The sequence below is a fragment of the Oncorhynchus keta genome, chromosome 7 (assembly GCF_023373465.1).
Source record: "Oncorhynchus keta strain PuntledgeMale-10-30-2019 chromosome 7, Oket_V2, whole genome shotgun sequence".
Lineage (NCBI taxonomy): Eukaryota > Metazoa > Chordata > Actinopteri > Salmoniformes > Salmonidae > Oncorhynchus > Oncorhynchus keta.
In genome coordinates, this window is record NC_068427.1 from 29,063,173 (window position 1) to 29,079,645 (window position 16,473).

General features: G+C 42.7%; 1 protein-coding gene across 6 annotated transcripts in view; it reads left to right on the forward strand.

The window, feature by feature from the left end:
• The window catches only part of LOC118379949 (LIM and senescent cell antigen-like-containing domain protein 1), a 91,334-nt gene extending 81,344 nt beyond the window's left edge, over positions 1-9,990 (forward strand). For 5 of the 6 annotated variants that reach the window (XM_052522496.1, XM_052522497.1, XM_052522494.1 and 2 more), the window contains exons 6-11: positions 952-1,102; positions 1,873-1,965; positions 2,268-2,316; positions 2,480-2,555; positions 3,995-4,168; positions 6,373-9,990. In XM_052522496.1, coding sequence (XP_052378456.1) covers positions 952-1,102; positions 1,873-1,965; positions 2,268-2,316; positions 2,480-2,555; positions 3,995-4,124 — 499 coding nt within the window. In that variant the 3' untranslated portion in view covers positions 4,125-4,168; positions 6,373-9,990. The remainder of the gene's footprint in view (positions 1-951; positions 1,103-1,872; positions 1,966-2,267; positions 2,317-2,479; positions 2,556-3,994; positions 4,169-6,372) is intronic. The other variant, XM_052522493.1, reaches the window with a different exon arrangement.
• The last annotated feature ends 6,483 nt before the right edge of the window (positions 9,991-16,473 follow it).

Genomic DNA, 16,473 nt, shown 5'->3' on the forward strand with positions numbered 1-16,473 from the left:
CACTAGGCTATAAATTGGAGCTAAGTGCAATAGTCAGGTCACTCTGAGGTGATGTCAGCTTGATCTCAAAACATCAGTCACTTGTTTGCATCCTGTACAATGGATTAGTGAGCTAAAATAAATACATCTCTGCTTTTTTTTGTTGAGTGCTTCAAGTTCTTTCTACCTCGAATGAATCCTTTTGACAGGTTTTCTTGGTAAGCCCTTCTCATATACTATAGCCTGTCAGTGGTAGACACTGAAATTCTGAAATACAATCAAATCAAAGTTTATTTGTCACGTGCGCTGAATACAACAAGTGAAATGCTTACTGACAGGCTCTAACCAACAGTGCAAAAAAGGTATTAGGTGAACAATAGGTAGGTAAAGAAGTAAAACACAGGCTATCTACAGTAGCGAGGCTACATACAGTAGCGAGGCTATAAAAGTAGGGAGGCTACATACAGACACCGGTTAGTCAGGCTGATTGAGGTAGTATGTACATGTGGATATGGTCTCTCCATAGAGCTGCTATAGGCAGGGAATGTTTTCTGTAGCAGGATAGGACTTCTCAAGGTTGGATTTAGTAGAGTTTACCCATGTACAACTCAGCCAAAGAAGAGAAGAGAGGGATGGGGGAGGAAGAGAGTAGGGAGAGAGGGACTGATGATAGAAGAATGATTATCGCAGTAGCTCTTTTAGATGACAGTTAAAAGTAGTTGAGAGGCACCTCCAACCTAACCAAACCTTTCCTGTAAGACTGCCTGTCCTTAAACAAACCTACAGTTGTCAGCTTGTCCTTGAGGTAGAAGTTGTGATGGTGAAAATTCATTCAGGAAGTCTGTAGACGACTCATTCCTCTATGCAACACCGCCACTTGGTTTGTGTTGTGAATTCAGAACACAATAACCACCACCCCAATAACAGCTGTTGTTGATGCTCATAAGGTTTGTCCCTCCTCTCTCCCCCTAGTAAGGAACTGACGGCTGATGCCCGGGAGCTGAAGGGAGAGCTGTACTGCCTGCCCTGCCATGACAAGATGGGCGTTCCCATATGTGGAGCCTGCAGGAGACCCATCGAGGGCCGCGTGGTCAATGCCATGGGCAAGCAGTGGCATGTCGAGGTAGTTAAATAAAGTTTACATTTAAATAAAACAAATAAAAAAATCTAATTAAATGATGACATCAGTCTTACAGTATGGACCTGTTCAGGAGGTTGCAATGTTATGGAACATTCAGATAATGTATTGTGTATGTGTTTATGGCATTTTGTAGCCATATTATTATTATATTATGATCTTTGGTATGTACTGCTTTGTCTGTCTTTGTCGCTGAACAACTATTATTATTATTATTATATCTCTGTGGTCGTGTTTGGACTCAGAATGGAGCATATCCTTCCTCTTTCTTTCCCTCTGACATTCCTCTGTTCATATATCTGCTGCCTTTCCCCTCTACTTTTCTCCTCTTCCCCCCTCCTGTAGCACCATGTATGTGCTCTGTGTGAGCGTCCGTTTCATGGCTCCCCGTATTACGAGCGTGGGGACCACACCTACTGTGAAAACCACTTTAACATGATGAGGGGTTAGTTAGAGTGACTGATGGGAGACCCTTCCTGGCTGCATTCTGTCCTGCTCTCTGTCTGGTCTGTGCTGCATTCTGCCCCCGGGTGGACCTCCCAGACAAACAAGGCTCCTCCTGTGTCTGTCTGTCTGTAGAGGTGAGTGCCTCCACAGGGGGCGCTCCTGCCCTCTGAACCCACTAATCTCAGACGGGACGGGACTGATAATAGCTAATAGCTCTGAACTAAACTAGACAGATATGGATTAAACTGACCTGTGCTGGTCTGTCTGTACTAACCTGTTGTGTGGGGCCATGTTGTGTGTGTTTGCAGCATTTTGTGTGTGCTAAGTGTGAGAAGCCCTTCCTGGGCCATCGCCACTACGAACGCAAAGGACTGGCCTACTGTGAGACTCACTACAACCAGGTAATGTAGGAGAAGGCTGCACACACAGCCCAAGGTCTCTACATAGTAACTCAATCCAATCCAGGCACTGTATTTTATTTATCTTTAAGCAAGCCTTTGAGTGATTGCATCTTGCTGTATATCATTTGAATGTGACCTCCAGTCTTGGCTAGTTTTATGGGAACATCTAGTGGTGGAAGTACAAATGTAGCAATGCAACAAATGAAGACTGTGAAGTGAATTGCATGGCTCTTGAAGAATCCAGTAAATAGTAAAGTAAAGTGAATTGTGTGCCTGGCTATTGACTCTCTCCTCTCCTACAGCTCTTTGGAGATGTCTGCTACCACTGCAACCGTGTCATTGAGGGTGATGGTAAGATATTATCACCTAATATCATATACAGTCAAACAAATATTGAATGGAATATGTCATATTTGTTTTCTAAACTACTACGGTCTCAGCTTTCGCCATGTTGTCATTGTCTTGCCAGGTACCCAGGCTAATGTAATTGACGTGTTTGTGTTGTGTATTCCAGTGGTATCAGCCCTGAACAAGGCATGGTGTGTCAACTGCTTTGCCTGTTCCACCTGCAACACCAAGCTCACCCTCAAGTAAGTCTGACTGAGTTAACACAGCAACACCATCCTGTGTGCTGACACATTGGAATGAGGTTAGACTATCTTTGGGACTATAGATTTCAATTCAATTGAAACCTTTCTTTCTGCTCTGTGCCCACCTGAAGCAATATCTCTTTCCTCTTTTGGCTCTCATATGTCTCTACTGCTCTACCTGTTCCACTGTACCTGTGACGACCTGATCTATTTCCCAGCTTTTCCATCTGTGTCATTCCTTTATCTCTGTCCCTCTCTTTCACTTGTCCCTGTTTGTCTGTCCATATCCTCCCATCTCCTCTTTCACTTGTCCCTGTTTGTCTGTCCATATCCTCCCATCTCCTCTTTCACTTGTCCCTGTTTGTCTGTCCATATCCTCCCATCTCCTCTTTCACTTGTCCCTGTTTGTCTGTCCATATCCTCCCATCTCCTCTTTCACTTGTCCCTGTTTGTCTGTCCATATCCTCCCATCTCCTCTTTCACTTGTCCCTGTTTGTCTGTCCATATCCTCCCATCTCCTCTTTCACTTGTCCCTGTTTGTCTGTCCATATCCTCCCATCTCCTCTTTCACTTGTCCCTGTTTGTCTGTCCATATCCTCCCATCTCCTCTTTCACTTGTCCCTGTTTGTCTGTCCATATCCTCCCATCTCCTCTTTCACTTGTCCCTGTTTGTCTGTCCATATCCTCCCATCTCCTCTTTCACTTGTCCCTGTTTGTCTGTCCATATCCTCCCATCTCCTCTTTCACTTGTCCCTGTTTGTCTGTCCATATCCTCCCATCTCCTCTTTCACTTGTCCCTGTTTGTCTGTCCATATCCTCCCATCTCCTCTTTCACTTGTCCCTGTTTGTCTGTCCATATCCTCCCATCTCCTCTTTCACTTGTCCCTGTTTGTCTGTCCATATCCTCCCATCTCCTCTTTCACTTGTCCCTGTTTGTCTGTCCATATCCTCCCATCTCCTCTTTCACTTGTCCCTGTTTGTCTGTCCATATCCTCCCATCTCCTCTTTCACTTGTCCCTGTTTGTCTGTCCATATCCTCCCATCTCCTCTTTCACTTGTCCCTGTTTGTCTGTCCATATCCTCCCATCTCCTCTTTCACTTGTCCCTGTTTGTCTGTCCATATCCTCCCATCTCCTCTTTCACTTGTCCCTGTTTGTCTGTCCATATCCTCCCATCTCCTCTTTCACTTGTCCCTGTTTGTCTGTCCATATCCTCCCATCTCCTCTTTCACTTGTCCCTGTTTGTCTGTCCATATCCTCCCATCTCCTCTTTCACTTGTCCCTGTTTGTCTGTCCATATCCTCCCATCTCCTCTTTCACTTGTCCCTGTTTGTCTGTCCATATCCTCCCATCTCCTCTTTCACTTGTCCCTGTTTGTCTGTCCATATCCTCCCATCTCCTCCTTCCTCCTCACTTCCTCCTCCCTCCTGGTCCTACCAGGAATAAGTTTGTAGACGTGGATCTGAAGCCTGTGTGTAAGCACTGCTACGAGCGCCTGCCAGACGACATGAAGCGACGTCTTGCCAAACGAGAAAAAGAAAAGAAGAAGAAAGTGCCCATGTGTCTATAAACCTCTTTCCTTCCTTTTTCCTCACTTCCACTTTCCATTCATTGGTTAGTTTTCATCTCCTTTCCTTCTCTTTTTCTTGTGTTGTGCTTTTACGATCTATCTTTCACCCTGTCAAGTCAGTTAAAAAAGGGTTTTAGACACAGAGATCAAATATCTGTTAAACATAAACTATGAACCATGCATTTTTTATTACATCACATTCAACATCACTGTACTATATCAGTTATAGAGTAAATCAACGGGAGTAGAGATTAGACACAGATCATAAATAATGATTAATAACCAGTACAGATAGATATTTGGCCTAAGCATCAGTGTCGGTGTTTCCCACCAATGTTGACCATATTTAGGATCTCCGCACGAAATGGTTACTCCATATGGCCATTCCTCAACCAGACACACTTAGGGGATTAACATAATAATTCAGCATTGTAATAATGCTGCAATAATCTGACTGGAAGTCCTTTTCTCTCTGATCACATGGTTGAGGCTAGAGGCATGTACAGTACGGTAGTGTGTATTTTGTGTGTACAAAGAAGGATTTTTTCACCAGATCCTGGTTTGTTTATGGGTAAAACACCAATCGTTTCTTGTCTCTGTGTACTGGCTGGACTGGATGTCTGAGAGAGGGAGCAGAAGGGGGAGAGGGGGAGCAGAAGGGGGAGAGAGGGAGCAGAAGAGATCAGAAGGGGAAGAGAGGGAGCAGAAGGGGAAGAGAGGGAGCAGAAGGGGGAGAGGGGGAGCAGAAGGGGGAGAGAGGGAGCAGAAGAGATCAGAAGGGGAAGAGAGGGAGCAGAAGGGGGAGAGGGGGAGCAGAAGGGGGAGAGAGGGAGCAGAAGAGATCAGAAGGGGAAGAGAGGGAGCAGAAGGGGAAGAGAGGGAGCAGAAGGGGGAGAGGGGGAGCAGAAGGGGGAGAGGGGGAGCAGAAGGGGGAGAGAGGGAGCAGAAGAGATCAGAAGGGGAAGAGAGGGAGCAGAAGGGGGAGAGAGGGAGCAGAAGGGGGAGAGAGGGAGCAGAAGGGGGAGAGGGGGAGCAGAAGGGGAAGAGAGGGAGCAGAAGGGGGAGAGGGGGAGCAGAAGGGGGAGAGGGGGAGCAGAAGAGATCAGAAGGGGAAGAGAGGGAGCAGAAGGGGAAGAGGGGGGCAGAAGGGGGAGAGAGGGAGCAGAAGAGATCAGAAGGGGAAGAGAGGGAGCAGAAGAGATCAGAAGGGGAAGAGAGGGAGCAGAAGGGGAAGAGAGGGAGCAGAAGAGATCAGAAGGGGAAGAGAGGGAGCAGAAGGGGAAGAGAGGGAGCAGAAGGGGAAGAGAGGGAGCAGAAGGGGGAGAGAGGGAGCAGAAGGGGGAGAGAGGGAGCAGAAGGGGGAGAGAGGGAGCAGGAGAGATCAGAAGGGGAAGAGAGGGAGCAGAAGGGGAAGAGAGGGAGCAGAAGGGGAAGAGAGGGAGCAGAAGGGGGAGAGAGGGAGCAGGAGAGATCAGAAGGGGGAGAGGGAGCAGAAGGGGAAGAGAGGGAGCAGAAGGGGAAGAGAGGGAGCAGAAGGGGAAGAGAGGGAGCAGAAGGGGAAGAGAGGGAGCAGAGGGGGAGCAGGAGAGATCAGAAGGGGAGCAGGAGAGATCAGAAGGGGAGAGAGGGGCAGAGGCAGAAGGGGAGCAGAGGGGGAGAGAGGGAGCTGGGGAGGGATCAGAAGGGGGAGCGGGTGCAGAAGGGGAGAGAGGGAGCTGGGGAGGGAACAGAAGGGGAAGAGAGGAGCAGGAGGGAGCAGGAGGGGAAGAGAGGAGCAGGAGGGAGCAGGAGGAAGAGAGGGAGTAGGAGGAGCAGGTGGGGAAGAGAGGGAGCAGGAGAAGGGGGAAGAGAGGGAGCAGGGGGAGGAAGGGAGAGGCAGGAGCAGGAGGGGAAGAGAGGGAGCAGAGCAGGAGGGGAGGAGAGGGAGCAGGAGGAGGAAATGGAGATCATGGAGGAGGGGAGAGGGAGGAGGAGCAGAGGAGGGAGAAGGGAGCAGAGGAGGGGCAGAAGGGAAAGAGAGGGAGCGGGGGGGTGGGGAGCAGGAGGATGGGCAGAGGGGAAAGAGAGGGAGCAGAAGGGGAAAGAGAGGGAGCGGGAAGGAGGCAGGGGGGAAAGAAAGGGAGGAGGAGGGGGCAGAAGGGAAAGTAGTGCTAGAATTTAAGACTTGTGATATATAGATAGATAAATGAAAGACAAATCAAATCAGAACCCTGATCATAAAGATTGTATTTTGGTCTCTTCCTTACAGGAACAAGTTTGTGGAGTTTGACATGAAGCCGGTGTGTAAGAAGTGTTACGAGAAGTTTCCTCTGGAGCTCAAGAAGAGGCTCAAGAAGCTGGCAGAGACCGTGGGCCGGAAGTAGACAGACAGACATGCTAGAACAGACAAAAGTGATATCAGAGTGTTTGAGCAAGCACATGACCTTTGTTCTTGGTGTAAATTTAGGGGTTAAAACCACTCTACCCAACCCCTCATTGGTTGATGAAAATCAGATTTGCAATATCCTTCCGTCCTTTCATGCCTGGTTAAATAGTGACAACCCATGAGCAGAGAGAGAGAGACTACACAAGAAAGGATCATCCCCAAATCAGTGCCTTTGTCTGAATACATATTCATATTATATTCATATATATCCTTGATATCAACTTCTCATATATTTCATAATTCTTTTAGCTTAAAATGTCCCTTCATAACCCAACTTGTATATTTAAGTATGCATCAATGGTCCTGGTATTTTGTCAGATGAATAAAGAGTATTGATAAGGTTGTTTCTGCCTTAGCCAACTACTTTATCAATGTCATGCCCTACAAGTAGAAACAGACAGACACCTGGGCTATGTTACTGATGCTACACATAATCACATTACTGTGCAGCAGAACTGGATCGAATATAAATATATATATATAGATATATGCAGTACCAGTCAAAAGTTTGGCCACAACTTTCATTCAAAGATGTTCCTTTATTTTTACTATTTTCCACATTGTAGAATAATAGTGAAACATCACAACTATGAAATAACACGTATGGAGTCATGTAGTAGCCAAAAAAGTGTTAAACAAATGAAAATATATTTCAGATTTTATATTCTTCAAAGTAGCCATCCTTTGCCTTGATGACAGCTTTGCATACTCTTGGCATTCTCTCAACCAGCTTCCCCTGGAATGATTTTCCAACAGTCTTGAAGGAGTTCCCACCTATGCTGAACACTTGTTGGCTGCTTTTCCTTTACTCTGCGGTCCAACTTATCCCAAACCATCTCAATTGGTTTGAGGTCGGGTGATTGTGGAGAGCAGGTCATCTGATGCAGCACTCATCACTCTCCTTCTTGGTCAAATAGCCCTTACACCGCCTGGAGGTGTGTTGGGTCATTGTCCTGTTAAAAACAAATGATAGTCCCACTAAGTGCAAACAGATGGGATGGCGTAAAGCTGCAGAATGCTGTGGTAGCCATGCTGGTTAAGTATGCCTAAAATTCTAAATAAATCACTGACAGTGTCACCAGCAAAGCACCCCCACAACATCACACTTCCTCCTCCATGCTTCATGGTGGTAACCACACATGCAGAGATCATCCGTTCACCAACTCTGTCTCACAAAGAGAATGGCGGTTGGAACAAAAATACCAAATTTGGGCTCATCAGACCAAAGAACATATTTCCATCATTCTAATGTCCATTGCTCGTGTTTCTTGGCCCAAGCAAGTCTCTTCTTATTATTGGTGTCCTTTAGTAGTGGATTATTTTGCAGCAATTCGACCATGAAGGCCTGATTCATGCGGTTTCCTCTGAACAGTTGATGTTGAGATGTGTCTGTTACTTGAACTTTTATTTGGGCTGCAATTTCTGAGGCTGGTAACTCTAATGAACTTATCCCCAGCAGCAGAGGTGGCTCTGGGTCTTCCTTTCCTGTGGCGGTCCTCATGAGAGCTAGTTTCATCATAGAGCTTGATGGTTTTTGAAATTTTCCGAATTGACTGACCTTCACGTCTTAAAGTAATGATGGAGTGTTGTTTCTCTTTGCTTATTTGAACTGTTCTTGCCATAATATGGACTTGGTATTTTACCAAATAGGGCTGTCTTCTGTATACCATCCATACCTTGTCACAAACCCAACTGATTGGCTCAAATGCATTAAGAAGAAAATAAATTCCACAAATGAACTTTTAACAAGGCATACCTGTTAATTAATTGAAGTACATTCCAGGTGACTACCTCATGGAGCTGGTTGAGAGAATGCCAAGAGTGTGCAAAGCTGTCATCAAGGCATAGGGTGTCTAAATTTAAGAAGGATGGAGGCCACTCTGTTCTTGGGGACCTTCAATGCTGCAGAAATGTTTTGGTACCCTTCCCCAGATCTGTGCTTAGACACAATCCCTTGGTTTTTGCTCTGACGTGCGCTGTCAACTGTGGGAACATATATAGACAGGTGTGTGCCTTTCCAAATCATGTCCAATCAAGTTAATTTACCACAGGTGGACTCCAATTTAGTTGTAGAAACATCAAGAATGATTGATGGAAACAGGATGCCCTGAGCTCAATTTCGAGTGTCATAGCAAAGGGTCTGAATACTTATTTAAATAAGCTATTTCTGGGGGGTTGTAATACATGTGCAAACATTTCTAAAAACCTGTTATTGCTTTCCATAATGGGGTGTAGATTGATGAGGAAAACATTTTTTAAAATCCATTTTAGAATAAGTCTGTCACGTAAGTCTGAATACTTTCAGAACGCACTGTATGTATGCATGTATGTATGTATGTATATACACACATATACATCTATTTCAAATACTTGAAGATCGCTTGATTTGGCTTGCTTATTATAATGGAACCATTGGAATTGTGCCAAATTTGCAAACTCTGCCCACCCTGTATACCAGTAAGCTAAATCAAGAGCATGTCAAGTACTTGAAGTATCTGATGTTTGAACAGTACTATTTGACCCAGATCGGCTGGGAAGCTTATTGAGAAAGTAGCCTCCATCCCAGCAGTTCAGGTCATATAGAAACAAGAGTCATATTTGTACAAGAGGATTGTGTACATTTTTCAGGATGTATTGAAATATTATCTACAGATAATACTGAATGAGGTGACACGTGTATGCATATCTCATGTAGAGATGTTTGGGCATCCATGTCACGGGCATCGTAAGAAGCAAGCAGACCAAGGTGCTGCCTGGTGAGCGTACATATTCCTCTTTATTAGAAATGTTGCCAACAATACAAAACGACCGTGAAGCTTAACAGGGCTATGAATGCCTCTAACAAAGTTAACCACCCACACTGAAGGAGGGAAAGGGCTACCTAAGTATGATTCCCAATCAGAGACAACCGATAGACAGCTTTCCCTGATTGAGAACCATACCCGGCCAAAACATAGAAATAAAGAAACATAGAAAACAAAACATAGAATGCCCACCCCACATCACACCCTGACCTAACCAAATAGAGAAATAAAACATCTCTCTAAGGTCAGGGCGTGACAGTCCACAACATTGTACATGGTGTTATATTTATATGAATGTACAATTTTCATATAAATATGTAAGGTCTGTTGTCACTGAAGGGCGTTTTTTACTGTTCACTGTCAACTGTTGGATGACAGACGTTTTTGTGTTTTTCACAATCAATATGCTCAGAATAAACATTAATACACTTTTATATAATAGTAATGGAATCAAACAATATCTGCCAAAAATGTTCTTCATACTTTACATGTCATGCATTATTTTGTCTTTTGAAATGGAGAAAAAAAAATTGCAGAGACAAACAATTCTGTTGATATATGGATTTTCTTGTAACTACAATGTCCATTTTTCCTTTTCCTATTGGTGCGTATTAAAGTGGATTTATGAGTACGGTAAGATGTGGGAATGTGTGTATAAGCTCAGTAAACCTATCCTCTGATGAGTGTTACTTCCTCCATCTATAGATCCTCTTAGCAAGGAATGAACTGACAGAAAAGAAAGCATCATATCCCTTTTGACCTTTTGAAAATGTGTTTAGTTTGTCACAGTATTTAACTATATTTGAACAAAAATATGTTGCAGTGTGTTGATTTGCATAGAGTGATACAATTACACATTCCTCTGCTAAATGGGACTTTAAAATCAAATCAAATTTATTTATATAGCCCTTCGTACATCAGCTGATATCTCAAAGTGCTGTACAGAAACCCAGCCTAAAACCCCAAACAGCAAACAATGCAGGTGTAGAAGCACCCTGCGTTATTCCTCCGCTATACTACAATATAATAGTCTATGCTACATTCACAGCCTTGATTCATACAGTGCTTGGCTTAAGGCTATTATTTACCTCAACTAAATGTTGTAATGAATAATGTGGAAATTGAGCAAGTTGAGTTGACTAATCTGTTTAGAGTAATCCTGGACTGTAAACTGTCATGTTCAAAACATTGATACAACAGTAGTTAAAATGGGGAGAAGTCTGTCCATGATAAAGCGCGCCTCTGCATTTTTAACAGCACTATCAACAAATCAAATCGTTTTTTTCACATGCGCCGAATACAACAGGTGCAGACATTACCGTGAAATGCTTATCTACGAGCCCTTAACCAACAATGCAGTTTATGAAATTGTAATGCCCGGGGTGTAGTGGAGGAAGAAGTCAGGCGCAGGAAACAGAGTTCAGGGAAGCGAAACGTTTTAATTCACCACACCGGTGAAAACGACGCCACAAAAACAAATGCTCCAAAACACGGGGATCTAAACAGTCCACAAAAACACACATACACGGACAACCGTGATATACAGGCGTGCACAATAGTACACAGAAAATAACCCCGCACATAACCCCGCACACTGTTACGGGTGTAAAATGGCACAGTGATGCCATCTGTTGGTAAATGTTCATTACTACAACTCTTGTGTTTTACCGGGGTGCTTGAGATACCCGGATGTGTTGTCATGTACTGAACAAGACTGGTTACTCGCATCAATGCCTCTGTCTAGTCATTTAACATTCAAACACACACCCAGCAGGCGGGCCGGCTGGATAATAAAGACCAAACGTTTAACATAGCTAAACACGGGTGGAACTAATAAACAGACAAGGGGAAGAGAAAAAAATAATAATAATGCAGTAATGCAACCGGTCAGGATGCTCTCTATTGATACGTTTTCAAGTATAGTACATACAAAAATGATATGGTAATAAAAAATGTAAGTTTACCCACTCCCAGGAATGTCATAAATGATGGATAATTAGCTTCCCTACAGAAAAGACACTAACCTTCACACATCTAGATCAGGGGAAGCTGTTCCTACATTTGAATATAAAAATGTATTTTATCAAACAAAACTATGCTACATTTTTATCTCTAGGACCCTCAGGATGACAAATTAGGGCAAGATTTCTGAATGTAAGTACAGTACATTATTTACCTTCAGAGGTGAAAGTATCAAACCAGTTGCTGTGATAAGTTTTTTGTTGTTGTGCACTCTCCTCAAACAATACCATGGTATTTTTTCAATGTAATAGCTACTGTAAATTGGACAGTGCAGTTCGATTAACAAGAATTTAAGCTTTCTGCTCTTATAAGACATATCTATGTCCTGGGAAATGTTCTTGTTACTTACAACATCATGCTAATCACATTAGCGCACATTAGCTCAACCGTCCCGCGGACACCGATCCTGTAGAGATTAACTATATATCTTTGTCAGTCGTGACTACAACACAAGCATATTGAAACACCAACCAATATCCAGGAGTGAGACAACATTCTACAGTCAACAGCCTGATCAACTCTATGCGAAGGAGATGTTTTGCACTGCATGAGGCAAATGGTGGTCACACCAGATACTGACTGGTTTTCTGATCCATGCCGCTACCTTTTTTTTTTCATGTATCTATGACCAACAGATTCAGATTTGTATTTAAAATTGTGAAATCCACAGATTAGGGCCAAAGGAATTGATTTCAGTTGACTGATTTCCTTATTTGAAATGTAACTCAGTAAAATCTTTGAAATTGTTACATGTTGTGTTTATATTTTTGTTCAGTGTAGTATTTTTTATTAAATATATTTATATGGGGCCATATAGCTGAACCAGCCTTTGGCAATACATGTAGACTGTGTTTAGACAGTTCTAATCTTTTTTTCAGGAATTTATCTTTAGACCGATCAGATCAGCTCTGAAAAAAAGCTGACATGAAAAGATCTGAAGTGATTGGTCAAAAGACCAATTAGTGCACAGCTGACTTAAATTGTAAATATAGGAAAAATGACTTGCCTGGTAATGTGCATGTATCTTTTTTGGAATGTTCTCAAACCATTACTGTCCATGATATCGGTGAGGGGGGTAATGTGGTACAGACTCCGCATTTGGACCATTGGGGTGATGCAAAAGGCCTCCAGATCGCAAGACATTATTCTGAAATACTGATGCATGGGGTATGCCATTTTGATTCCCAGTTACATTGTTGTTTTTTTTCATTTTGCACCAAATAAACACTTTTTAAGCAATAATAGGACCAAAGCGTAGTTTACATTGTTTAAGGGATATATCAGTGAAGACCACCTCCTCCAGTGCAATAGGATAAACCATATCTCTCTCTACAGAAAAGAGAATCATGTCTAAACCAATTTACGATGGGACAAAATGCTAGCCTGGAAATACAATTTAATGTTTGGTACGAATAGACCTGTTTTTCACTATTTGTAAATGTATCAATTTTATCCGGGATCATTTACCTTGCCATATACATTTTGAAACCGCACTATGAATTTCATCCCAATAGCCAGAAGGGGGAGCCATGGGAAGCATTGAACTACAGACATTTAGCCGTGGCAATATATTCATTTTGAAAATTGATATCCGGCCAGTTAAAGCAACAGCGATATTATTCCAATTATTGAGGTCGGGTTGAATTGGTTTGCACGTTCTAGCAATGATTTTATCTAAGGAAGGAAATACAGTGGAAGTCGGAAGTTTACATACACCTTAGCCAAATACATTTAAACTCAGTTTTTCACAATTCCTAACATTTAATCTGAGTAAAAATTCCCTGTTTCAATTAGGATTATCCCTTTATTTTAAAGAATGTGAAATGTCAGAATAATAGAAGAGAGAATGATTTACGACATCTTTTATTTCTTTCATCACATTCCCAGTGGGTCAGAAGTTTACATACACTCAATTAGTATTTGGTAGCATTGCCTTTAAATTGTTTCACTTGGGTCAAACGTTTTGGGTAGCCTTCCACAAACTTCCCACAATAAATTGGGTGAATTTTGGCCCATTCCTCCGGACAGAGCTGGTGTAACAGTCAGGTTTGTAGGCCTCCTTGCTCACACACGCTTTTTCAGTTCTGCCCACAAATGGATAGGATTAGGATAGGATTGAGGTCAGGGCTTTGTGATGGCCACTGCAATATCTGAGCAGCCTTTCAAGTTATGTCGATATAGGACTTGTTTTACTGTGGATATAGATATATATATATATATAATATATATATATAATTTCTTACCTAGAGTACCCATTTCCTCCAGCATCTTCACATGGGCGGCATCTTCACATGGGCGGCAGCGTAGCCTAGTGGTTAGAGCGTTGGACTAGTAACTGGAAGGTTGTGAGTTCAAACCCCCGAGCTGACAAGGTACAAATCTGTCGTTCTGCCCCTGAACAGGCAGTTAACCCACTGTTCCCAGGCCGTCATTGAAAATAAGAATATGTTCTTAACTGACTTGCCTGGTTAAATAAAGGTAAAAATAAATAAAAATGGTCCTTTGCTATTGTTCTGAGATTGAGTTGCTCTTTTCGCACCAAAGTACGTTCATCACTAGGAGACCGAACGCATCTCCTTCCTGAGCGGTATGATGGCTGCGTGGTCCCATGGTGTTTATACTTGTTTGTACAGATGAACATTTGGCGTTTGGAAATTGCTCCCAAGGATGAACCAGACTTGTCTACAATTTTTTTTCTGAAGTCTTGGCTGATTTCTTTTCATTTTCCCATGATGTCAAGCAAAGAGGCACTGAGCTTGATGGTAGGCCTTGAAATACATCCACAGGTACACCTCCAATTGACTCAAATTATGTCAATTAGCCTATCAGAAGCTTCTAAAGCCATGACATAATTTCTGGAATTTTTCCAAGCTGTTTAAAGGCACAGTTAATTTAGTGTATGTAAACTTCAGACCCAGTGAATTATAAGTGAAATAATCTGTCTGTAAACAATTGTTGGAAAAAATACTTGTGTCATGCACAAAGCAGATGTCCTAACTGACTTGCCAAAGCTATAGTTTGTTAACAAGAAATTTGTGGAGTGGTTGACAAATTAGTTTTAATGACTCCAACCTAAGTGTATGAAAACTTCCGACTTCAACTGTATACTGTATCTACTCCCAAATACTTAAAATGGGAAACTATTGGGATTCCATAAGTAGAGATGGAGTCCTCCATCAAGGTATTGAGAGGCATTAGGGCTGATTTGGTTGTATTCATTTCATAATTTGAGTGATTGCGGTACATTGTCTAGAGATAGCAGTGTTGTAGTGCATCCGGTCTCGAGACCACACATTGAGTGTCTAGGTCTTGTCTTGGTGTCAGACACATTTGTACTGACTGCGTAACGGACAGTGAGGACTCATAATTTCTTACCTAGAGTTATCTTTCTACTCCTACCAGTGGAGAAGAAAATGCACAATTCTCATCTTCCATTCAGTCAGCCATAAAACTGATTCAACAGGCCAAATATCCACACTCCTTTCTTGATACATTAATATCTTGACAGCATTTATATTCAGTACCAGTCAAGAGTTTGGACACACCTACTCATTCAAGTGTTTTTCTTTATTTGTACTATATTCTACAATGTAGAATAATAGTGAAGACATTAAAACTATGAAATAACACATATGGAATCATGTTGTAACTAAAAAAGTATTAAACAAATCAAAAAATATTTTACATTTCAGATTCTTCAAAGTAGCCACACTTTGACTTGATGACAGCTTTGCACACTCATTCATACCTCTCTCAACCAGCTTCACCTGGAATGCATTTCAATTAACAGGTGTTCCTTGTTAAAAGTTAATTTGTGGATTTATTTTTACTTCTTAATGCTTTTAAACCAATCAGTTGTGTTGTGACAAGGTAGGGTACACTCATCTTCAGCACATCTATCACTCCAGTATACAAATTGGGTTGGTGTAGGGTTGGAATAGAGTTGGTATACAAAAAGCCAAGTTAACAAACAGATCACAGACCATTTCGAATCCCACAGTACCTTCTCCACTTCTCCATGCTCTTCAACCGATCACTACCCACACCTGCCCGCCCACCCAGCATCACTACTTTGGACGGTTCTGACTTAGAATATGTGGACAACTACAAATACCTAGGTGTCTGGTTAGACTGTAAACTCTCCTTCCAGACTCACATTAAGCATCTCCAGTCCAAAATTAAATCTAGAATCAGCTTCCTATTTTGCAACAAAGCATCCTTCATGCATGCTGCCACCACACCCCTGTAAAACTGACTGTCCTACCGATCCTTGACTTCGGCGATGTCATTTACAAAATATCCTCCAACACTCTTCTCAGCAAATTGGATGCAGTCTATCACAGTGCCATCCGTTTTGTCACCAAAGCCCCATATAGTACCTACCATTGCGACCTGTATGCTCTCTTTGGCTGGCCCTCGCTTCATATTCGTCGCCAAACCCACTGGCTCCAGGTCATCTGTAAGTCTTTTCTAGATAAAGCCCCGCCTTATCTCAGCTCACTGGTCACCATAGCAGCACCCACCCATAGCACGCACTCCAGCAGGTATATTTCACTGGTCATCCCCAAAGCCAATTCCTCATTCGGCCGCCTTTCTTTCCAGTTCTCTGCTGCTGTCTGGGAGCTGTTGGATCGGAGGGTGAAGGCGAGGGCTATTCCCCCCAGAAATGTCCAGGAACATGCAGGTGCCTTGGTGGAAGAGTGGGGTAACATCTCACAGCAAGAACTAGCAAATCTGGTGCAGTCCATGAGGAGGAGATCCACTGTAGGACTTAATGCAGTTGGTGGCCACACCAGATACAGACTGTTACTTTTGATTTTAACCCCCCCTTTGTTCAGGGAAACATTATTCCATTTCTGTTAGCCACATATCTGTGGAACTTGTTCAGTTTATGTCTCAGTTTTTGAATCTTGTTATGTTCATACAAATATTTCCACATTATACATTTTCTGAAAATAAACGCAGTTGACAGTGAGAGGCTGTTTATTTTTTTGCTGCGTTTCTGTGCGTTTTCAAAACGTATCGGCTAAGTATCGACCAATCACAGGTCATGGATAAATTACGTTTTGTACCACGTGACTACCGCTGCCATTTGACG